This window comes from Pipistrellus kuhlii, unplaced genomic scaffold (assembly GCF_014108245.1).
Source record: "Pipistrellus kuhlii isolate mPipKuh1 unplaced genomic scaffold, mPipKuh1.p scaffold_m20_p_1, whole genome shotgun sequence".
Lineage (NCBI taxonomy): Eukaryota > Metazoa > Chordata > Mammalia > Chiroptera > Vespertilionidae > Pipistrellus > Pipistrellus kuhlii.
This window is the reverse complement of record NW_023425404.1, coordinates 87,604,729-87,628,737: the sequence shown is the minus strand read 5'-3', so window position 1 is coordinate 87,628,737 and position 24,009 is coordinate 87,604,729. Positions and strand designations below refer to the sequence as shown.

At 50.5% G+C, this 24,009-nt stretch overlaps 2 protein-coding genes across 3 annotated transcripts in view; one reads left to right on the top strand and one right to left on the bottom strand.

The window, feature by feature from the left end:
* The window catches only part of CSPG4 (chondroitin sulfate proteoglycan 4), a 36,299-nt gene extending 22,692 nt beyond the window's left edge, over positions 1-13,607 (bottom strand). Inside the window, exons 1-2 of one of the 2 annotated variants that reach the window (XM_036454635.2) lie at positions 13,424-13,569; positions 2,846-2,913 (exon numbers count right to left, since the gene is read on the bottom strand). Coding sequence is in view for 1 of the 2 variants with exons in the window: in XM_036454626.2 (XP_036310519.1) it covers positions 13,424-13,511 (88 nt within the window). In the remaining variant the exon portion in view is untranslated. Of the gene's footprint in view, positions 1-2,845; positions 2,914-13,423 lie in introns of both variants that reach the window. The other variant, XM_036454626.2, reaches the window with a different exon arrangement.
* Positions 1-24,009, top strand: part of PEAK1 (pseudopodium enriched atypical kinase 1) — a 715,824-nt gene that overhangs the window by 48,939 nt on the left and 642,876 nt on the right. The gene's annotated exons all lie outside the window — the stretch shown is intronic.

The window sequence follows — 24,009 nt, the reverse complement described above, 5'->3', positions numbered from 1 at the left end:
GCAGGACAACGGCTTCTTCACTTATAGGCTGAGCCCTGACCCTGGTCACTGGCCTCAGCTATTGGTCTTCTGACCAAGCACCTGAAGGCCATCCATGCCAAGGGCCACACACTGAGGAACATGTCCAATTTAGGAACCCCTCTGGAAGGCGAGTGCCTCTGGAGAGGAGGCAGGGGACTAGTGAGTGAAGATACTGAGCTTGTTCCACAGACACTGATGGAGCAGAGTTGGTGTCCTGGGCTCCCAGCCATCTGTTCCTACCCTGAGGCCACGTGGGACAGAGGAAGTGGGAGAGAAAATGAAAGGTTTTGCTGGAAGAAGCAGCCCAGAGTCCACCCAAGCTGGAAGGCTGGGCAGGAGGAAGCAGGGCTCTCAGTGGAGTCTTTGTGGAAGCCTTCTGTTCTCCAAGCCAGAGGCATGAAGGGGTGGGGCTTCTGTGGCTTGAAGCACAGAAAGGCTTTTCCTTGTCCTATGATTTTCCTCCTTATATAGGGAGGATTTTTTAGGCCCTCATCCACATTCCCTTTCCCCTGGCTTTCCTGGCCCTGGAGGAAATATGGGTTCCTCATCTCAGTTGACTAAGCTGAGGTAGGGGTTCTGGAGGGAAGAAAGAGTGAAGGAGCTTGCCTGGCATCTGGCCTGCCCAGCCCCCACCCCCAGCAGGGTCCCCATGAGATTGCTCTCATTTTACAAGTGAGAAAACTGAGGCAAGGAGGATAGCTACCCATAGTAGGGCAAAAAGGGCAGCTGTGGAGTGGGATTCAGGACCTTGTAATGTGCTTCCTGAGCCTGCAACTGTAGGTGTCAGGGTGGGGTATATGCATGGAAGGGGGTTTTGATTGCTATGTGTGACTTGGAAATGGAGCATCTGCCTGAGTGTGAGAACTGGCCCCCTGCCTGGGGAAGACACACTTTTTCCCTTCCTGTCCTCAAGACTCCCTCTTTCAGGGCTGGGAGTAGTAGAGGAGGAAGGGAGTGAGGGAAGGGGAGAGCATTTGTTTTCCATGCATGGTTTGGCAGCTGACCTCTCCAGCATGGCTGGATGAGGTCTGGCTTTGGATCTTCAGGGCTGGTTGAGGATGACATGTTCCAGAAAATAGTGATAAGTGAGTCAGCAGTGAAGAAGGTACCTCTCTGATCCACCAGCCCATAGAGGTCTTAGAGGTCATGGAAGAGGCTGGAGAGGTGGGAGGTGTGAGAAGCCTGTCTTTAGGAGGCTGAGAGGGCATCCCCTCTGGCAGAATCCCTTCTGTTCTGAGATGAGGAATCTCAGAGGGCAGGTGTAGAGGTGCCTCAGAGTTTTTCTGAGCCTGGCAGATGTCTTAGAGACAGTGAGTTTGAGCTGGGATGGGGGAACAGTGGAAGTCAGGCAGAGGTCTAGACCAATTTGAAGCAACTGGTGCTCAATAGGCTATGTGCCTTAAAGAAGACACCACTATCTTTGCCTTAGTCCTCCCATTTGAAATATAGGGAAGGGAGGTAGGATGACCCCACAGACAGAAGTTCCATATCCAGGAGACCTGGGGAAATCAGAGGCTTGGGTCAGGGACCCCCCAAAACACACACACACACACACACACACACACACACACACGCACACACACACTCTATACTCAGAGCTACATGCTGCCATACCTTCTGTGGCCTCAGTTTTCCCATTTGTGAAAAGGGACTTAGGTGTGGAGACTGACACATAACACCTGAGCCCTGGCCAGCTCAGCCTAGCTCAGACCAAGAAGAACTGCTGGTGGAGAGGTGTGGTCACTACGGTGGATACAGTAGAATTCACCTCTGGCTTAAGAGATGATAGGCCTGGCCAGACTGGACATTCTTGAGAACAGGGCCCAGAGCCTGTGTCCTGTGCCCAGGGCATCTATCATTCAGGAGGACCAGACACATGTACTGACAAAGGAAGTACCAGCACCTAAGGGAATATAAAGATTAAATGAGGAAGAGTTTGGCCCACATGAGGGATTTTCTATTGGCAGAGCTGACAGCAGATAGGCAGAACAGCAAGCTCCCATACTGGTGGCGTGCTGCCAGGAGGGTGTGGCTTGTGAGGGGGGACCAGGTAGCTGAGTGTCCTTGCTAGTGACCTCTGAGCCAACCAGGTCCCCCAGAGGTCCTCAGATTGAGTCCTCTCACGACAGGCCTGAATCCTTTGACATAGGTCCCTACCTAGCATGTCCACTAATTATTACCTCTCTAGCCTGTCAGTATCTCCAAGCTGTGCCCATCCTGCCACATTCCCTAGCCCATCTCTCTTTCCTGGCCTTAGGCACCACTTCTTTGCTATGGTACCCACATCTCTGTCTCTGGCACCAGCCAGAGACCCCTAGACATCTACACCAGGAACAACTCTAGGAACCCCCAAACCCAAGCCCACTCATCTCAAGCCAGACAGTGTCATCTCTGCTCCCAGTCAGTGAAGGTCCCTCCACCCACCCCCTGCTAGGCAGAAATCTAAAAGTTGTTTCAGACATTCTCCTCATGGACACCCATCCTACTCTTAAATTCTCCTTCAAATTCATCTCCCCCTCTTGCTCCTCTGTGCTATCCCGCAAAGCAGATGGCCACCATCAATTGCCTGGCTTTATAAATTTTCTGTTTCATTTTGCTAACAGCAGCCACAGTTAACCTAAAATGAAAGTCACTCCATCATCCTTCTTTGCCTGGAATACTTTGGTGGCTCCCCATTGCCCCATGACCAAACCCCAGCCCCCTACTGCAGCACTGATGTGGGGTGGTGGGTGACCTTGCCCCTGCTCCTCAGGCTTTCTTGTGCACCTCCCTTGAACACCCCATGTGCCACCCTCACAAGACCTTGGGCTTTTTCCTTTTATACCTGTCAGGTTCTTCCTCCTAGTCTCTGCTCAGGGCCTTCTACATGGCGAGCTCTTCTTTCTTCTCTGCCTGTGAAATGCCCTCATGCTCCTTCATAAAAGTTCACCTTATCTTTCCCTACAGCCCAAAGCTCCTCTGCACTGGGGATGCAAAGACACGCCCCCTGATTCTGTGGCTTGGGGAGTTGTGTCACTGTCACTTCTCTCCTTGAACACTGTGAGTCTTGGGATAAGATTGGCTGCTTGGTGAAGGGAGATGGGAAGAAAGGAGGATGAGAGGGGCAGCCATATTCCCTAGTGGACTGCTGGCAAGGATGGCACCTGGGGGCTTGACCAGCTCTACCCAACCTCTCTCCTCTCCAAGCTTCTTTCTAGTTCCCCTCTGCCCTTTAGGGCCCCAGTGCCCAGAGGCAGGGGCCTGGACACAATGTCCCCACCCTGCCCCAGCCAGGGAGTGCTTTTCTGGGCCTGTGGTAACAGAGTCTGGTGCTTGTTTTTAAAGAAAATAGAATCAGAGCCCCTATTTATAGCTAGAGTCCATAGCACAGACAGGAGATAGATGGGATTTGAGGCTGTGCAGGCTCCAAACAGGCTGGGGAAAGGAGGGGGAAGGAGGAAGGAGGCCTCCAAGGCCCCCTCCTTAACACCCCCCCCTCCCCCCACTCCTTCTCAGCTGCTAAGGAAGTGCCTGTGGGATCTTGACACTCCCTGGGACAGGATATAGCTGTGTTTTTGGACAGGGGAAGGAGGGGACTTGGGTGAGGGAGATGGAAACTTTCTCTTTGGATTGGTCCCTGGAGCCCAGAGTCTCTGTGGGAATGGGTGGAGGTGAGGTGTGTCATGTCTTCTGGGAAGGCAGAGAAGAACCTGTTGAGGTGCCAGCTGCAGAGGGAGCACTTTGGATTGCCACCAGGACTGGGTAAAGGAAGAACAGAGCAAGGCCAGAGAGATGGGGCTGACAGAAGCAGAGAGAGAGAGACAAGGATAGGGGAGAATTCTGCAATTCAGTTGATCCTGTGTGTGGAAGGGACACAGAGAGAACAAAGAAAGATTGAAAAAAATAGAATCAGGGGGCTTCTGTCCCACAAAACATCTTCCTGGTGCTCTGGGCAGAGTGGGCAGAGTCTGAGTTGGATCCAGTGAGGAAAGGCAGGAATTGGACATCTCTGTGGCCTTCACCTCAGAAAGCCAAGCCATGCTCACTCCTACCCTGCAGGGCTCAGGGCCTGTAGACCCTCCGTTCTTGGCAATCTCAGGGTGGGAGGCCCAGACCTATTTAGAAGCAAAGAATGCTGTGGAAGCATGGCCCATGCAGATGGGCTTTGTCACCAAAATTCCTAAAGGACTGTCTTGGGCAGATGGGGCAGGGTAGTGCCAGGATCATTAGGGGCAGGTCTGGGCTCTGGATTGCTAGGGGGTGAGTTCCTCAGGCCTGAAGGCGCTAGCCTGAGTTCCTCACACCTGCTGCCAGCTTCTATTCTGACTCCTCCTCCATTTGGATCTTTGGGGGCTGCAGCCTGAGATATGTGTCATGGAGACTTAGCCACACTGGTGACTCAGACGGTTAAAAAAAGCAGCAGCTCCAAGCGGTGACTCAGCTGCCCCTGGAGGGGCTGGGTGGGTCTAGCTGGTACAAGACAGGGTGGTCTGGGTTTATTTTTGGCAGGGTGGGGCTGGGTGAGGGGGTGTAAGATGGGAAGTGGGAATGGAGAGAAGCAGCTACTCTCATTCCAGGAGAGCCCCAGGGCTTTGTGCCACAGAGAAAATCAGTTTCCCAATGCCTGGGACCTCTGGCAGGCCAGGCTGCCTCTCAGTCCTGTCCCAGGCCCAGCCTACCTTGTTATATGGCCCAGAACAAGCATCTGGCTCTGTCTGGACAGAAGCAGAGTCTCCTGTCCTATTTCTAAGAGGCTTGAGCTCATAATTTTTATTATTATTTTATTGTTTTTTATTTTTAAATATTTTATTGATTTTTTACAGAGGAAGAGAGAGGGACAGAGAGTCAGAAACATCGATGAGAGAGAGTCATTGGTCAGCTGCCTCTTGCACATCCCCTACTGGGCATTGGCCTGCAACTAAGGTACATGCCCTTGACTGGAATCGAACCCAGGACTTTTCAGTCCGGAGGCTGATGCTCTATCCACTGAACCAAACCGGTTTCGGCGAGCTCATAATTTTAGAGTTGACCTTGAAGGATGAAGAGACCAAGAGAGGAACAGAGGTCTGACTAAGACCACCCAGATCCCTACAACTTCTCCTTTTCCCCAGGGCTGTCAACAGTTGAAGGGACAGGCTCCCATCTGAGTACAAAGTACCCCCTTATTTGTAGTTTTGCTTCTGTGGTTTTATGGTCAATCATGTTCTGAAAATATTAAATGGAAATTCCAGAAATAATTCATAAATTTTTAAATTGTGTACCATTCTGGTAGTGCGATTGATCATCACTTTGTCTAGCGTCTCCACACTGTATGTGCTCCTGCCTCTTTATCATTTAGTAGCTAGTTAAATGATCAGATCAGATTGGCAGTGGTGTTCAAGTAATCCTTATTTTACTAATGGCCCCAAAGTGCAAGACTAATGATTTGGCAATTTAGACATGTCAAAGAGAAGTCGTGAATCGCTTCCTTGAAGTGGAAATGTATAAGCATACCTCGGAGATACTGAGGGTTTGCACCCATACCACAACAATGAGGTGAGCTTTGTAATAAAGTGAAGGACACAATTTTTTTGGTTTCCCAGTGCATATAAAGGCTATGTTTACACTATACTGTAGTCTATTTAGTATGCAATAGCAGTATATCTAAAAAAACAAAAAACAAAAACCAATCTACATACCTTAATTAAAAATACTTTATTGCTGCCCTGGTCAGTGTGACTCAGTTGGTTCATCAGTCTGATGAACTGGAAGGGTGTGGGTTTAATTCCTGGTCAGGGAGTGTGTGGGAAGCAACTGATCGATGTATCTCTCTCACATTGATGTCTCTCTCTCTCCCTCTTTAATATTTTAATAAAAAATACTTTATTGCTAAGAAATGTTATCCATAATATGAAAAATGGCACAAATAGATTTGTTTGACAAAGGGTTGCTACAAACATTCAATTTGTAAAACAAAAAAGAAAAAAAAAAGCAGTATCTGTGAAGCACAATAAAACTAGGTGTGCCTGTTTAGGAAAGAACATAGTATGTATAGGAGTTGGTACTATCTGAGGTTTCAGGTATCTACTGGGAGTCTTGGAAAGTATCCCCCATGGATAAGGGGAACAACTGTACCTCCCCTGGAGAGGCTCAGCTGGGGTCCACATGGGTGGCTGGAAGCATGTGGGCACCAGATGCCCAGAAGTAGAATCTCAGCCATCATTTGGGGCCTGGATTTTATTAGCTACTAGAAGCCCAGTGCACAAAATTCCTGCATGGATAGGGTCCCTAGGTTTGGTCAGCGATCAGGGCCGATCTGTGGGGCAATCAGCAGGGTAATCGGGGGTTGAGGGGGGTTGGATCCGTGGCACCTGCCTTGGCTGGTCTAGTGCAGCCTGCTCACCAGCTCCATTCCCCACTGCCACTGTTGGTTGGGGTCCGCAGGCTGGGGGTAGCTCCTGCATTGAGCGTCTTCCTCCTGGTGGTCAGTGCACATCATAGCGACCAGTTGTTCCACTGTTCATTATATAGGATTAGCTCACATCCAGGGAGCTAGCTGGGATCTGCCCAAAGGTCTGTTGAGAAGAGTTACCCCTCTGGGGGTGAAGGCAGAGAATACCCACACAGTGGGATTTTGAGCTGGGGCCCAGGCTCTGGCAAGTTTATTATCCAGTGTCCCTCCAGTGGCATCTCCACCCTTCTTGGCTGCTCATTTCCTGAAACTCACTTCCCCTCATCTCTACCAGCCCTGATCTCACACATACAGGGACTCATCACCAACATCCCAATGGCTCCAAGCAGCTCAGGGCAGAGAGGGTACCCCACTCCTCAGTTTGCATTTTGCTCCTCACTATGCAGTCACTGCCGCTTATGAGTTGTGGTAATATCCCCATGGGAACTCTGCAGTTGAGCCATCTCATGGCCCTGGACTTCTGCCCCTACCTCTGGAGGGGCCCCTGAGGGGTGGGCAGAGGAAGAGAAAGGTGGTTAGGCTCCCTGTCATGTAGAAGTGCTGGTGCCTGTTCTCTCTTTGTCCCGGCTCATCTGCTTTTGGGACAGGTCTGAGTATCATTTGGTCATTTGTTCAGCAGACATTGATTGTATTGCACTCTGGCTCAGTGATATCCATCTAAGGGACTATTAGGATTTGGGTCAGTGCTGGGAGGGATTTGGGTCAGGGCTGCTTCTACTCACAGTGGGAAGGGTATGCAGGTCTCAGCCAAGAGGGTCAGTCAGACGCAGACTTCCTCCCCCCCTGGCTCTTTTCTGAAGAGTCCTGGGCAGGCTGTCATGGCTGTCTTTTCCATTCACTTTATCCCACAAAGACCCTCTCAGAGGGCCCCCACATCTAATACCCCACCTTGGGACCTTTCTGAAAGATTCCTAAGCAGGAGCTTCCATCTTGCTGGGACTGCTGCCCCCATTCCCGAAGGAGATGGAAATAGAGTAACAGCAACCTCAGGAGCAGATACCTATTCTAGGTAAAGGGCTTTCATCCTTGACGAATAGAGAAAATAGGCATTATTTATCCGTTTTAGAGAGGAGAAAACTCAGGATCAGAAAGGCCAAATCCCTTGACCAAGATCATGCATCCAGTGGTAGGGCTGTAATTAAATCCTAGACTCTCTAATACTGTGTTCTTTATCATTATATTTCTGCCTCTTTCATCCCCAGCCCTATAGAGGTTCCCAGAGCTAAGGACTCACAGTGGGGACATGAGGGGCCTGAGTAAGAACTGAGAGTGGAAAGGGAGCTCAAAGCACCCAAAAAGGATGATTTGTTCCTTTCTTGACCACTGTGGGAAGTGTGTGTGTGTGTGTGTGTGTGTGTGTGTGTGTGTGCCTGAGGCCTGCCTGTTGGCTGGCCTAAAGCTGCAGGAGTGTGGGCTGGTCCCAGCCAATGTGCATGAGGGAAGGGGGCAAGGAGGGGCTGGTGTCATGGGAATCAGCATCCAGGGCTTGCTGATATTTATAGTTGGCTCTCCTGAGATATGGGTGGGGGAGGAGCTGCTCTTAGGTGGGAACGGAAATTGGTCTCCTCTTCCCAGTCCCCTCTATTCCCCAGAGAGCAGGCTGACTCAGGCCAGAGGCCCTGCTCTGGTGGTGGAGCTGGGGCTCTGTGTCCTGAGTTTGGGGTTTCCCCCAGGACTTCTGTCTCAGGGACTGGGCACTCTCCTTGCTAGGCTCTGAGCCATGCTGCTGAGCAACACGGTATGTGTGCGTGCTCATGCTCCTACTGGGTGTCACACTGATGGAGGTCATGGACCAAGGGGCAGAGGCCAGATGAAGATAGGGGAAGAAAGGCTTGTAAGCTCATAGAGATACAAGGCAGGGGCCCAGAAAGAGGGCAGACCAGGTTGTGGGCCTCAGCAATCAATGGTTGGAAAGGCTCCCAAAGGTGGTGATGTTGAGACTGGGCCTTGAAGGATGGGAAGAGAAAGGGAAGTTAGCAGTTGTAGGGAACTGTCTGGGCAAAGGTGAAAGGGTGCTAGAGGTTATGGATTATTATCTGCTGTCCTCATTCATCAGTTAGGTGGTGGGACACAGGATCACTTAAAATGCGGAGGCTTGTATTTGAGGGGGGATAGGCAGGTGGTACCGTGAGGCTCTTGCTTACCTGGATGCTTAGGAATGTCCAGTTTGGCTCTAGGAGGATTAGGAATGGGATGCTGGGGCATGAGAGGCCAAGCCCCCAGGCCTGGCTGGGAGGAAGTTGGGATTGTGTTCTGCTCCCTGCCTTTGGGCCTCCAGACTGTGTCCACCTGGGGAAGGACAATTTCTAGGGATCCTTTGTAACAATTGTGATTTAGATTCTATAAAAGCCAGGAAGTTCTTCCTTGTATCTGGCCTGAATCTCCTATGCTCTCAGTATGTTTTAACTCAAAGCAATTCATTGGTTTTCAAGTTTTTTTTTTTTTTTTTTTTTTTTTTTTTTTTTTTTTTTAAGCCATAGAATACTTTATCAAAAATAAAGCCCCAATTTATAAATGAATGTTCATGAAATGCTGTGCATGAATTAGGGTTGGGGCATGCATCCTAGATTTCTAGATGTGGGGATATAAAGCCCTGGAGTACCTGGGCACAGCCTGGAAACCCCTTGTTGGCTCAGTGATCTCTATGCTCCTTTGTGGGCCCAGGTTTGTGCTCAGCAAGAAGTGGAGACTCTGGAGAAAAGCAAATAGGAGGTCTGCTCTCAGGGAGCTACTGGTCTTATTGGCAAGGCCAGGGTATAAGGCCAAAGAGCAGCGAGGCCCAGCCCCTGCCCTGATAAAAACTTGCTGTGCGACTCTGAGAAAATAATCGCCCCTCTCTGGGTTCTGGTTTCCTTGTGAACCATGGGGGTCTGGCCTGGGATCAGCAGTCGCTGTAGTAAGGTCTGGACGGGGGGAGGCAGTCTTGCTGACCTACCATGACAGTTAAGCCACGAGAGAGACACACAGACTGAAACAGTTTAGCATGAGCAGTGGAGGAAGGCGTGGTAGAGCCAACTCATTCCAAGGCTGAGAGCTGGCAGGGCATGGGCAGGAGTTGAGTGGGAGGAAGGAATGGTCAACAGGATAAGCACTGTCCAGAACATGGGTGAGCCATGCCACCAAGCCATCTTGCCAGCAGCCCCAGAGCCACTCCCCTATATCGGAGACAAATGTGATTTCCTTTGCCATTCCAGCTGTTGAAGGAGTGCGGAGCTTTCTTGAAGAGGATTTGCTTATGCTATGAGAAGGTGGAGAGGATTTGGAGAAGTGGGGTGTTGGAGGAACATGTGGGGATGGGAACAGAGATCTGGGGGCCTCTGGGAGCTGTCTCCCCTTGATGACCTATCTCTTTTCCCTGCTGGGGGGCCTATGCCCACTGGTAGTGGCTGTCCACCTGGTTTTATCTAGGAGAGCCAGCTGTTGTTGGGGTGAGTGAGAACACCATGGCCGGTGTGCCCAAAGAGTGGCCTGAGGACAGACCTTCCTGTTCTTTGAGCCTCATTTCTTCAACTGTAAAATGGGGATGGATGTCTTTGACTGGCAGGGCTGTGAGGCTGCATGGCAATATGATTAGCCTCCCCACAGGGTATCTCTGGAGGGAGGAGCCCTATTATAACAGCTTCACTCTCTCCCCTGTTTAGAGTTATGGACTATCCTGAGAAGCAGGAAGAACTAGGAGTTCCTCACCCCAGAGAAAATCCAAGTACAAAATTGTTCATACCAATTCAGTTAATTGAAAAATGACTCCTACACATTCAGTAACAATGAATACAGTACTTCTGAAACATACCTACATTTGCACCCGGAGAAAAAGTCTTAACTCTAGAAAGCTCTACAGAACTAGACATATGCTGGGCAGGGGGCATGTTGGAAGGAAAAGGGCAGCTTGATGGGGCCGGGGAACTGGGGGACAGGCAGTGAAGGAGCAGGCAGTGAGCAGGCTGTCTTTGTTTATTTGCTCCTGGCACCAAATAGGAGCCACAGCTCAGCATAGCACCCCTGGTCCCATCTTGCCCTCACCTCCTTCCCCCTCAGGCACCACCCAGCCCAGGTCTGTGAGAAATGGGGCTTGTATTCCCAGATAGGGAGGCAGCAGCCGCCCTGGGCTCCTGGCAGCAGCCACCCACCCACCCAGGTCTGTGAGGGCATCTGACTGTGTGCCGGGTTGTCTGTACTCATGTGCGAGCCCACATCTGTGTGCGTCAATGAGTGTGTATGTCAGGGTTATTTCCATCTCCCCCTCCACTGCCAGCCCCCTCCTGGGCAGCATGCCCAGTTCCCAGACTGTGCCTATACATTTCCTCTGAGAACTCTCCACATGCCCCTCTTCCCCCTAGCCATCGCCAATGGCCTGGCCCACCTGGCCTGGTCCCCTTCTGGGCCCTCTAGGCAGCTGCACTGAAAGGCCCTTCTTATCCTGCCCAGGCAGGCAGGCAAACATTGGGAGGGGGCAAAGTTATACTTGGTTCTGAAACAGTTTTTGTAGAGACTGGGTGGGCTGGGCTGAGGGCCCTAGCCCTGCCCTGCCAGAGGCTCAGGCTAGTATGTGCATGGCTCAGAGACTGTTTCCCCCAGACCATCCAGCTGAGTCTGCCCTGGTTCAGTTCCTTGCACCCGGTCCCCTGTGCTCTCTAAGACAGCCCCATTAATTCAGAGCCCCCATCCAGGTTACACAGGAGCCCTCCCTACTAGGTGCTCTTGCCTGAGTTCCACTTCAACCCCTCACCTACCTTTCAAAGGCAGCTATACCCCTTCTTTGCTCATTCCGACCTCCAACTTTGTCATCTCCACATCAGCTCAAACCCAGTCTTCCCCAATGCTTACTCTGCTGAGGGCCTCCCGCAGTGCTCTGAAGGAGCTGGATACCTCACCTACTCCCTCAGAGCAGGACTGGCAGCTGGGCTTCTCTGTGGGACTCAGGGCACTTTGTTTCCTCCCTGGGGCCTCAGTTTCCCTGGCTGTACAATTGGAAGGCTGGGCCAGATGGCTTCCAAGAATGTTCGACTCTCAGGACCCATGACCTAGATGCCCAATGTGCCTCACTCTTGTACCTTGAGGGCCTTTGGGGCCAGAGGTGTCTAGTGGTGACGCCCTCCTCAGGCAGGGGCTGTCTCTACTGCAGACACCAGGAAAGGGAGTTAACCAGGCATGGTGACAGAGATGGGTTTTTGGAGAGGAATTCTGCCTGGGACGGGGAGAGGATACCTGCTCACCCACTCCGTACCCAATTCCAAATCTTTCCTAAAGCAGGGGTTGGCTTAATGTTATAAAGCCCCACTGGCATCATGTCATCTCCTCTCTAAAACCTTTGTTGGCTCCTCAGCAGGGCATAGGCAGTGGGCTGCATTTTGCCATTTATAGTGTCTGTGCCCCAGTGCAATTGCTTTTCCTGGCTTGTGCTCAAAATGTGCCTTTCAGCCAGGCTGCTGGCCTTTCTATCTCAACATCCCTCTGCTCATAACACTTCAGACCTTTGCTCATTAAACCCCTTCCTTTCACATCCTCCAAGCCTTGGCTCGAGGATCATACTCTGCCCTGCCCCAGCTTGCCTCTGGATTTCTTTTCTCCATACACTTTATCAGGATCTTTGCAGACATGACAGGAATTGCTGTTTGAGTTCTAATTTGCTTTTCTACCTTCTGTATAAAACCAAGTTCAGCTTATAATTTTCTGTGCACTCCTCACTGCTCAGCATGGCACCTGTACATTGAGGAGGTTTTGAGAGAGGCTCTCAGTTGAAGCCAAGGGAGTGGTGGTGCTGGGTCCTTTCCCATGGCTAGAGGCTGGCGGGCTACATGAGCGGACCTCTCTAATCACCCCAGATGCCCCCTTCCCATCTCTAGAGACTCACCATCACCCAGACCATGGAGTCCTGGGGATGGGAGTAGCATGCCTGGGGATCTGGCTCTGACTCACCCCAGTATGTGTGGGGTTCTCCCCTGACTCATTTCCCTTTTAGTGGCCTGAGCCCCTGACAGGGAGACTCAAGTCCTTCCTCTTCTCAAAGTTGCTCTTGGGAATGGTCCCGAAAGCTGTAGGCTGAAGCACTGATCCATACCTGGGTATAATGACTGATGCGTCGGAGGCCACATTCTTAGCTTTCCCTGAGGGAAGAATGCTGCAGTGGTGGGATTTCTGACATTGTCACCCAGAGGGGGCACATCCTAGCACCCTTCAGAAGGTAAACTGCCACCCAGTCTCTGCTGGGGTCAGCCACCAATGCCTGCGACAGGGAGGTGTGTCATTGCCCAGAGCTGTCTGAGGGACGAGTCCCTGTTGGAGCACAGGATATGGACAGGCACCAGCCCTGCCTCCTGGAGGCTGCAGAGCGGGTGGTCCTGTCTGTCACCAATCCAGACTTCTCAGTGAGGAGAGAGGAGAGAGAAAAAGACAGAAGGGGGATGAGGAAGACAGACGGAAGGTGGCGATGAAGAAGCCAGAGAGAAAGTGCGTCTCGGACAATGTGAGTAGGAGCAGGAACAGAGCTGGGAGGCAGCTGGAGGGGACCAGAGGAGACTGAGGTGCCTGTGCCCCATCTCCCCAGCACAGGGTGTGGCAGGGTGGCTCCCTCCCCATTTCTTGCATTGCAGCACTCCCCATTCCTGGCCTGGGCGGTGAGGCTGGGGTACTTTTCATCACTGGGTGTCCATTGGGCACCATGTGGTCACGGAAGGCCTCCTGGGCTCAGGGAGCTCAGACGGCATTGAAGGGGCTCCACTGGGTATGAAGGGCCCCTACCCTGGGCAACCCATCCCCAGGGCCACGCTCAGGAAACCAGAGCCCGTATTACCCTGAGATGAGAGCGTCTAACTCTGGTGGAATTCCCAGAGACTCCAGCCTGGGGTGGCAGGAGTCCAGCCTCCTTGTTTCCTAGTCTGGGGGCCACTTCTGAGGCCCATCTCTTTTCTCTTCCGAAGGAACCCTCCACAGCTCCTGCTAGTCTGAGTTGGGAGTCTCAGGTCCCTCACTTACCTGCAGATGTTGATTCTGCCAACATAGCCAAGGTCAAAGCCAGGGCCAGGGCAGGGACTGGAGTTCGGGGCCGAGGACCTGCATGCATTGCAGCGGGCTGGCAGCCGGACTTGAGCGCCAAAGTCTCCAGTTGAGAGAAGTTAGCTCTTCTGGTGTGGGCTGGGGCTCCCCGTGCACATAGTCTACTTAACTCTGGGGGCGGAGCAGAGCCCAACCAGCACTCGGATTTCAGGCCTGGGCTCTCTGCCTGTCCTCCTCTCTGACCCCCCCCAACAACCTTCTTAAAGGGCCCGTGCTGAAACTGGTTTGGCTCAGTGGGTAGAGCATCAGCTTGCGGACTGAGGGTCCTGGGTTCGATTCCAGTCAAGGGCATGTACCTTGGTTGTGGGCACATCCCCAGTAGGGGGTGTTCAAGAGGCAGCTGATCGATGATTCTATCATCATCGATGTTTCTAACTCTCTATCCCTCTCTCTTCCTCTCTGCAAAAAATCAATAAAATATATTAAAAAAATAAAAAAATAAAGGGCCCTTGCTAGGCTACTCCTTCCTATGGAGGGGTGAGGGGACCGTTACAGCTCAGTCAGACCCAGACCCCACCTTGAATATCTGGGACAGAGTCCCAGAAGAGATTAGACCTATATGAGTTAGGGTGGCCCACCTACTCTCTTCCTTTTGCCCTTGACAGGATTGGGGACAGAGTCTCACATTAGGGCTAAGAGGAAGGACCCCACCGCACATACGGCTTTTGGGCCTCTTTGCCTCTGAGGTCTCCTCAGGATTCCATTTGGGCAGAGAGGCATCAGCCTGAGGTTCTACACCTGTCCGATGCCCACTGGTGTTGCAACCTTGACCTCTCCGCTCTGCAGTCTCAGTTTCCTGGTATGTAGAGGAGAGATGTCCTACACTGACCCACAAGGCAGGAGGGATTCTCAATTCCGTGGTATCATTTGCCTTAGAATAGGTGGGTAGAACCACCCCTCTCCCCATTTCATGGAGTAGAAGACAGGCTGAGAGCGGGAAGTGGTTCTTTCAAGGCCTTCCGGTGGAGATTAGGTCATTTGGTACCAAAATCCCAGGCCCCCTGACTCCTGTCTCCTGGAAATCTGGCCCTGGATTTCGCTTCTACCTAACAGTTTCAGGCTGGGGCCTGGCTCCCTCTGGGGCAACACCTCATCCTGTCCCAAACAGGAGTAGAAAAGGCTGTATTATTATAGAGTTCCTGCAACTGAGCCTCCGCCTGCTCTCTGCTGGTCCCGGCATCCGCATTCCCCGGCCTCAGTTTGTATGTACAGTGAAAGGGTGGAAGCTCACCCCTGCAGTGTTCTCCTTTCTTGTATTAGAATTCCTCTACCACACCTCCTGCTTAAGCCCACCCTCAACCCCATCCCACCAAGTACTCTCTCCCCAGCCTCTCTCCTTGACCAGTAGCATTCTCATGATGTGTATAGCAAAATCTCAGTTTGCAACAAAATTAAGTCCCATTTGAGATGAAGAAACCGAGGCTTAGAGAGCTTATGGGGCTTGAGCGAGTCTACGCAGCTGCTAAGAAGTGGATCCGGGTCTTTGATTCCAAGCCCAGCACTCCTGCCACCAAGGCGCTGTGTGATGGTCTGTGCGGGGTTGTGAGCACTGCTATTGAATCAGCCCTGATTTAAAATTTCAGATTTTTTACTTAGCTGTCCAAACTTGAGAAGTTGCTTTACCTTTCTGGGGCTCAGTTTCCTCATTCCTAAAGTTGGATTTGTGAGGACTAAATGCTTTAGTGTACTACAAGTGTCTAGCCCAGGGCCTGGTATACAGCAAGTGTTCAACAAATGCTTGTCTTTTCTTACCTTTTTCTGTTGTCCTGCTGCACATCCGTGTTCCAGTTTGCATACAGCTTCATATTCTTCATCTCCCTTGAAGGAAAGCCCTTGAAGGTTGAACTTTCCCCTTCAGAGGCAGCTGCATATAGTAGATGCTCAATAAATGCATTGTGGGGTTGACTAGGAAGCCAGTTGCTGCTGCTCTGTGGGAATTTTGGCAGACTAAGAAGTCTCTTCTAGGTCACCCTAGAAGGCGTGGGGTGGGGCTGTGCTCAGTTGGTCTTAGTGGCTTAGCTGATTCTACAACTTGTTTCTTTTTCTCCCTTCTCCACTACTCAGTAAGGCACCTGGTCCTTGTTAGGGGTTAATTTCTGGCCTAGTGTGAGCCTGGGGCGGGGGATGGCAGCTGCTGGGAAGACTGTTTGGAGGAGTAGAGCTTTCATTTTAGGAACGAAAAAAAAAAAAAAAGTTTGGAGAAGGGCTTTGTCTCTTTATGAATCAAAAACTTGGGAGGAGATTCCCACCCATCCCATCTTCCCTCTTTTCATGTTCTGCCTGATTTTTACCCACACAGATTTACTCCATTGTCTGTGGAGCCTCCAGTTGCAGTTCAGGATGGAGTCAGGATTAGCTTGAAGCCTCCCTTGCCTTGTTGCTAGCGAGAGGGAGAAATAGGCCTGGAAAAATAATGGTAACCCACGCTTGCTTCTCTGCTGAGCCTCCCTGTTTATAAAACATTCACCTGGTCTCTTGACAACTCTGAGAAGTGTGTGTGTCAGGCGACCATTCTCCCTTTTCACGATGAGAAAACAGGCTATCTAATGGAAAAGTTGCTGGGGCTCTGGCACACACAAGCCTGGCCTTCGCTCAGCCTGTAGCCCAGCATTTGAACCCAGGACCAGTGCTGAGTGGCATCATGCCAGGCAGACTGGCAGAAAGTTGGGGTCCTGCATTGTTTTTGAATTGGTTCCTGACTACTTCCTACTATCTCAGAGCAAAAGTCTCTGGACTGGGCAATGCCTGCTGCCTGCTCCTCAATTGTCCTCTCCCAACCTTCTCAGCATGCCCCTGAGTCCCTCTGCACTCTGACCTTTGTCATGACTTTCTTTAGCTTGGGTTGGCCAGGTGTCCTCAGTGACCATCTCTGACTGCTCCTACCTCTCTGGCTTCCTCCAGGAAGCCCTTTCAGTCCTCGTTCCCATCATGGCCTCCTTTTCCACAGACTCCCTGGAGAAGTGATGTCTCTGTATTCTCCTCATGCCTATCTAGGGCAGGAAGTCTGAGTTAGGGTCTCCACTGCCCCCTGACTGACTGTTTCCCACAGGACAGCACCCCAGCTTGGGGAGAGGGAGACTCAGAACACATTCAAAGAATAAAGCAGGATGCCCACAGTCTAGAAGTGAGAAGGATTCCAAATTTTCTGAAGCTACAATGACCTGTGGTATGTGCTGCCTCAGTTTCCCCAAGAGATCTGCTTCTGGGAGAACAAACAAGAGAGCCCCACATCACTCCTTTCTCTGCCAGCAGAACTCAGCCAGTCATGTTGGTCAGGCCTCCTGGTCACTGTTATCTTCAGTGCTTCTGGGGTTAAGAGTGCCTGCTCTGGTTGTGGCTGTGGCTTAGTCCTGCCCTTAGCCACAGCTGGGACTCTGAGTGACTCCATATTTTTCACCCTGAAGACCTGGGCCCCACCCAAGGAGCCTATGACTAAAGCTAGTTTGCTAGTAAATGGTGCGGGTTTATGCTCTACATGGGATTGTACCTGAGCTGGGTGTGCTTTCACTATCCAGGTCCTGCCCTCAAGGAATTGGCCTTCTGCCATGAAGGACACAGAACCCAGGCCACTACTGTACAAAGAGACATAGGTTTTTGTCCCTGATTCTGTGCCCCTGCAGTCTCCTGAGCAGGAGCTCCACAGCAGCAGGCCCCAGGCCTGGGCCTCCGACAGGGGCCTCTGCTAGGAGTGGTCTTGCTCCTGCTCTAGGCTGAAAGCACTGATGGAGCTCCTCCAAGTGTAGAGGCCAGGCACAGGAGGGGTGGGGCAGCCATTCCCAACAATTACAACATTCAGGAGCTGAAATATCATGTTTGCGGCTCCCGGCAGCCGTTTGTGGACTGGAGACCAGTGGCAGGACTTCGCCCTGGCCAGAACAGGGTCTGGGCCAAGCCCCAAGCCCTTCTGGACAGACAGACTGGGGGTGGGAGGACCATCTCAGAGCCTCTGTTCCCAGGAGCAGACACTCGTGCATACCACATCCACAAAGGCTGTGGCTTCAGTGGCTGTGACCAGCTGGCCACAGCTGACTCCCCTGGGGTTGCACTCTTTCTAAACAGTGGTTCATGTTGTTAACCCTGCTGTGCCCACCAGTGGATACCCAGCTACCTACAGAGGAAGCCTTGGGAGGGGAACAAACTGTCCCTGTTTGGATGGAAAATATGTGCACATACTTGCTCAGACTCTAGCATAGGGCAGGCACATTTGGGGACTGTGGAGTACTTTCCAAAAGGATGAGAAATATCTCCTCAGGACTATGAATGAAGCTTCAGTGGATGTTAGGGGACGTGGATCTGAGCTGGAAGCTGGGCAGGGCAGTGGAAAGAATGTGGGGTTAGGAGCCAGAAATCTGGTTCTGCCAAGCCTTTCTGTGTGGCCACAGGTGAGTCACTTCACCTCTGCACCATTCCCCTAATCTGTAAATTGTTGAACCACTGCAGCACTTGGGTGATGTTCTCCAGCAGAGGCGTCAGTGCTTCACAAACTGAGCAGGACAGTGCCGGTGGCTATGCTAATGGGAAGTACTGATGCCAGGGTCCTGCTCTCTGCGTGACTTCTGGGAATCCCTTGAAGGAGAGGCAAGACTGACAACCAAGAGCCAGCTGGAGCCAGCTGGCAGGGCTTAGCTGTGTGGGGCTTAGTGGGTATGCCACTCTATACAAGAACATAGAGCTTGGATTTTGGCCCCATTGAGTAGGAGTCCTTGTGCAGTAAAATACTCATGGTAGCCAGCCTCCAAGATGTTTCTCAGTGGTCTTCTGGCACTCATGCCCTTGTGTAGTCAACTTCCACATTGAATAGGGCTGACCTGCATGATCAATAGGGCATTGCAGTAATGACAGAGAATGACTTCCAAGGCAAGATTATAAAAGACATGGAGGCTTCTGCTTTGCTCTCTTCTGATTGCTTGCTCCGGGGGAAGCCAGACAGCATGGCCTGAGGTTAGTTTAATAGCCTGTGGAGGGACCCATGTGTCCTTTTCCAACAGACAGCATCAACTCACCATTCATGTGAGTGGCCATCTTGAAAATGGATATACAGATAACTACAGCCCCTATTTGTGACATCTTGATTGCCACATCTTGACCTGAAGCCAGAACTCTCCAGCTAATCCACTCGAACTCCTGATCTACAGAAACAGCTTTAAGTTTTAAGTATAGTTTTGTTATGCAGCAATAGCTAACTGATACAAATCGGTACAACTGTAAATGGTAGTCCAGTGAGCCACATCGGAAATGTGTCTGGAACTCGGAGAGTAGTAGGACTCTGCTTCTTTGAGGAGAAGTGATGTTTCCTTGACCAATCAATGAATAAAGTCATTCATTCATTCAACAATATTTCTCAAGCACTTGAGAAATGTTAGGCAGTATCCTGGGGGCTGGGGACCCAAAAGTAAATGACAGAATCCCTGTTTTTGGGAGGTTACAGGCTCCCCAATGTCACTTGGTGATTGTTGGAGTAGGGACAAGTGAGATGTATAGGACAAGCTCAGTTTTTTAGTGTGGGCACTTAGATGGCTGGTGATATCATTCATTGAGATAAATGGGTGGCAGGGGCATCTCATGAGAAAAACTTTGGGCATATTGATTTAGAGAAGCTTGTGAGAAACCTAAGTGACACTGGGCAGGCTGTCAAATATGTGGCTCTAAAACCCCTAAAATGGTTTGGGCCAGAGGCATATCTCTGGGAATTGTTCGGGTACAGATAGTGGGGCTGAAGCAACAAGAGAAGATAAGACTACCCAGGGCAAGAAGAGTGTCGTGGAGAATGACAGGAAGCTCCAGGACTGAACTCTGACAGACCAACATTTTTTTTTCTCCTCACATTTTTTTAGACATAATTTCAGACTTCCAGAAAAGTAGCAAGAAAATCTATACTAATAATAGAAGAATATGCAAAGTGTCCAGGAAGCCGTCACAATAACAGTAACAACTGAACAGCAGGCTGCATTGGGAGATCAGTCTGGCACGGGGGTTAGTGAGGGATGACCAAATGACTGAATAGCAGGCTGTGTGGAGTAACCAGGCTGGTAGCGGGGGCAGTTGGGTGCAACCAGGCTGGTAGAAGGGGGCAGTAAGGGATGATCAAGCCAGCGGGGGGGGGGTGGGGTGGGGGGAAGAAAGCAGTTGGGGTTGACCAAGCCAGTAGAGGGTGGCAGTTAGGGGTGACCAGGTTGGCGGGGAGGCAGTTGTGGGAGACCAGGCTGGCAGGGGGGCAGTTAGGGGCAATCAGGCCAGCAGGCAGGATTGTGAGAGGGATGTCTGACTGCCTGTTTAGGCCTGATCCCTGTGATTGGGCCTAACCCGGCAGTTGGACATCCCCTGAGGGGTCCTGGATTGGAGAGGGTGCAGGATGGGCTGAGGGATTCCCGACCCCCCCCTCCCCCAGTGCATGAATGTCATGCCCTGGGCCTGGGCCTCTAGTTATATTTCTCACATGCTCTTCACCTAGATTTCCCAAAGGTTAATATTTTACCACATTTTAAATTCTTTTCTATGTACTTGCATATACTGTATTTTCCTGAACTATTTGAGAGTAAGTTGCAGATATACTACTGCTCCTTTATCTTTAAATATTTCATTGTGTATTTCCTAAGAACAAGGACCTTTTTTTTCATAACCAGAGTGTATTGATCAAAATCAGGAAATTAACATTGGTACAATACTTTTAAGTAGCCACAGACTTTTTTTCTAGTTTTGTCAGTGTTTCCCAATAACATTTTTGATAGTAAAATAAAAGACATTCAAGCCTGTAAAGAATTTTTGTGAGTTTATTTGAGCCAAACTGTCAATAATTGCTGGGAAGCAATATCTCAATGGATTGGGATAGTCCTCTGGAGAATGGTGGGTTTTCCTTTGCTTTTATATGTTGCAATCAAAGGAGGAGATGTAGGTGGATTACATGAAGTCCATTGGTGATAGACTAGAGGGGCAGGAGAAAGCACAGGTGGAGGGGGAGGAAACTTCTGGGATTGGATAAAAAGTAAAATGATAGACATAATTAGGTGGGTGCAAGAACAATTAACATTATAATAATGAAGGAATTTGTGGGATCTGACCTGGCACCCAGGCACATTAGGTTGTGTCCAAGGGTCCCAGAAAAAGGGAAGTTACAAATTACCCAGACATTTCAAGGCTATCTATACATATAAAGAGGTAATATGCTAATTGTCTGTTGTAGTGTCCCAGACCAATTTATATATTGATGCACGCACAGAAAGGGGGCTGTTGGTCAAAGTTCCCAGGGGTCTGAGGAGACTGCCTGAACAAGAGCCCAGACTGCAAAGAAGGAAGAGGAAGGGGCCACGGGGAGCTCTTCCAATCTCCGGGCACAGACACCCTACCCCAGCCCCAGCACCCCTGGGGGGACGGGAGGTTGACTGGATGGGGAGAAGACTCAGCCTTGGGAGTAGCTGCAGCCCGCACCTCTGACTCCCGATATCTCCCCCTCAAACCCCACCAGGGGCGCCCACAACAATAGCATGCCGGTGACCACCTGTATGGTGACGTCCCGCGTGGAAAGAGTTCCAATTCAGGGTTCGGGTTCTGGAGAAGGGCCGCACACAAATGAAGAGACTTGAAGAAATTCAATTTGGTGATATAGGGGGCCAGGTGGTAGTCCAACTCTAGTGGGAGAACTACTCCTGCTCTGGCCCTGCCATCCTTTTATTGAGGCTTTGGGGGAAACATCTTAGGCAGGAAGTAACAGAAACTTACATGGGACAAACAAGGTGGAGGCTGCTTCAGCTAACAATGTCTCAACTTAGTGGTTAGAGCAGTTAAGGTTGTTGACCAGCCTTCCTGGCTTCCTGTCAACATCTCTCTTTTAGTCAAACTGATTTGTTTCTGGCACACCTGTTAGCGGGCCCCCGGAGCCTGCGGCCAGTCTGTTGCTGCAGGGCCCCCTCTGCTAGGGCCAGGTATGCCTCTCCTCCCTACAACTCCAGACCTGGGTGGAGGCAGGCCGACTCTGCAGTGGAATCATGGGGTGTGGCTAAACCCGCCCTCTTAGCCTGCATGGCTCAGCCCTGGCCTGGCCCCCACCAGGTCCAGGAAATTGGATCCCAGCCCTGGCCCTGAGCAGGTAAGGCTGTGAAACAGCCAGGTACAATTTAAAGAATGGCGCCAAGCGGGAAGGTTTGACAGTTACTCCCCCTTTGGCCGTGCTGCCCCCCCTTAACTTCCCGCCCCCAACCAGAGCCTCCAGGGACAACCTACAGAACTGCTGGCCAGAGCCCGCCTCTCCAAGGCCTGTGGAACCCTCTGCAAAGCTTCCACAGCTACAGTCCCAGGAAACAATCACGCCCTCCTCCCCTAACCAGCACCTGCTACCTGCGAGGGTACCCGTGAGCTCAAAATTAACAATCCCTTCCTGTTTAGACATCACTTACTTGATGAAACATTTCTAGATATATTAGCTCAGAACCTCCTCATGACAACCCAATGAGGTAGGAAGAGAAGAGAATACAATTCCTGTGGTATATGCGTATGTATTCAGAAATGAAGCTCAGAGAGGAAAAGTGTCAAGCCCAGTGGTTCCCAAGGTGCACAACATGCCCCACAGGAGGGTCAATTTGATTTAAGTGGGGGCAATTCGAGAATGAGTTAACAGTGAATTTTTTTTACATTTCTTATGCTCCAGGGGGGGCCTCATCTACAGCATATCCTATATATTAAAAGGCTAACATGCAAATGACCAAATGGTGGAATGACTGGTCACTATAATGTGTGCTGACCACCACCCCCTAGTGGTCAGTGTGCTCTCACAGGGGGAGTGCCACTCAGCCAGAAGCCGGGCTCACCTCTGGAGAGCACAGCAGCTGTGGTGGGACCCTCTCCTGCCTCCTTGGCAATGCTAAGGATGTCCGACTAATGGCTTAGGTCCACTAAGCCAGTGTTTTTCAACCTTTTTTGGGCAAAGGCACACTTGTTTCATGAAAAAAATCACGAGGCACACCACCATTAGAAAATGTTAAAAAATTTAACTCTGTGCCTCTATTGACTATATATAAAGTAATTCTCTTGAATAGGAATCAAATAAACACAAAGAAAGTATTTTATAATTACTTTATTATGAAATATTAAGTAAACAAAATAGTGAAAAATTATAAAATTCTTGTCTTGTCTGCACCTACGGCACACCAGGAAACATCTCGCGGCACACTAGTGTGCCCGGAACAGCGGTTGAAAAACGCTGCACTAAGCCATCAGTCGGACATCCCCCCACAGGGCTTCTGGACTGTGAGAGGGCGCAGGCCAGGCTGAGGGACTCCCCTCCCATATGCACAAATTTCACACATCAGACCTCTAGTGTTATTATAGATGCAAAAAGACAGATAGGCTCAAATAAGGTAAAGGTTGATCTTGTCAGTGAAGATACTGGCCTAGGAGGTGACTACCCACCATAACTGCTTTTAGTTAAAGTTTAATTTTAGACCATCCTTTATGGTTACTTTAGGTCCTTGAGTTTGCAAGACTGCCATGCAGGCCTTCCCTGAGCTTGTCAGGTTAGCATGTGGTCTCTTTTGTCCACAAAAGGAAAATTCTGGCTCCTATGTTGTACTTAATTATTATATCTCTGGAGTTTTTATTAATCTGGAAAAGTTCTTCAGAGTTTTTTTTTGTCTTTCATGACATTTCAGAAATATTATTTTGTAAAGTGACTCTTGACTTGAGTTTATCTGGTTTCTTCATAATTAGGTTCAGGTTATGTAACTTTGGTGGAACAGCCCAGAAGAGGTGCTGCGTCCTTCTCAGTGCATCCTTTCTGGAGGCACACAATACCTCTCTGTCCCATTGTGGATGATGTTAACTTACATTACTTGGTTGATGTGCAACCTGCCAGGATTCTCTCTGTAAAGCTACTGTTTTCCCTTTGTAATTAATAAGCATGTGCCAACACTGAAAGGTTGGTTGAGGAAGAAGGACCAGGAAGCTTGTGAAAGCATACAGGGACATGGAAGGAAGACCAGAAATCTTAGAACCAGGAGGAGTGCTACAAGGAGGGGAGAATGGTCAGTCAGTTTGGTCCAGGACAGCTGAGAGGTTAATTGGGTGAGGGTGAAAGTGTCCACTGGTTGCAACTTCCACATGCAGATCATAGTTGAGGTTGAGTGATGGGCTTGAAGCCAGCCTGTGGAGAGCCGAAGCATGAAAGGGATGTGAGAACAGACAACAGGGAAATGCTGTGGACTGGAGGGATCCAGGTAGTGATGGAGAGGTGTGTGCGGGGCCAGGGGCATGGTCTGTAATAGATGGAAGAATGTAGGATATGTAGAGTGAGCTAGGAAGGGGCCAGATGAGAGGTAAAAACAAAGAATGGAACCATGGAGAGCAAAATGTTCTTGAAGAGGCAGATGAGATGAGAAAAGTCTTAGAGGGTCCTTCCCCACCCCAGAGGGAAGTGAGAGCAGGTGTTGGTGGAAGCAGGATGGTTCTGATGGTATGGCAGGGAGACCCCTCACTTTTCTTAGCTGAGAAGGAGGTGGAGCAGGGCTGGAGGGAGG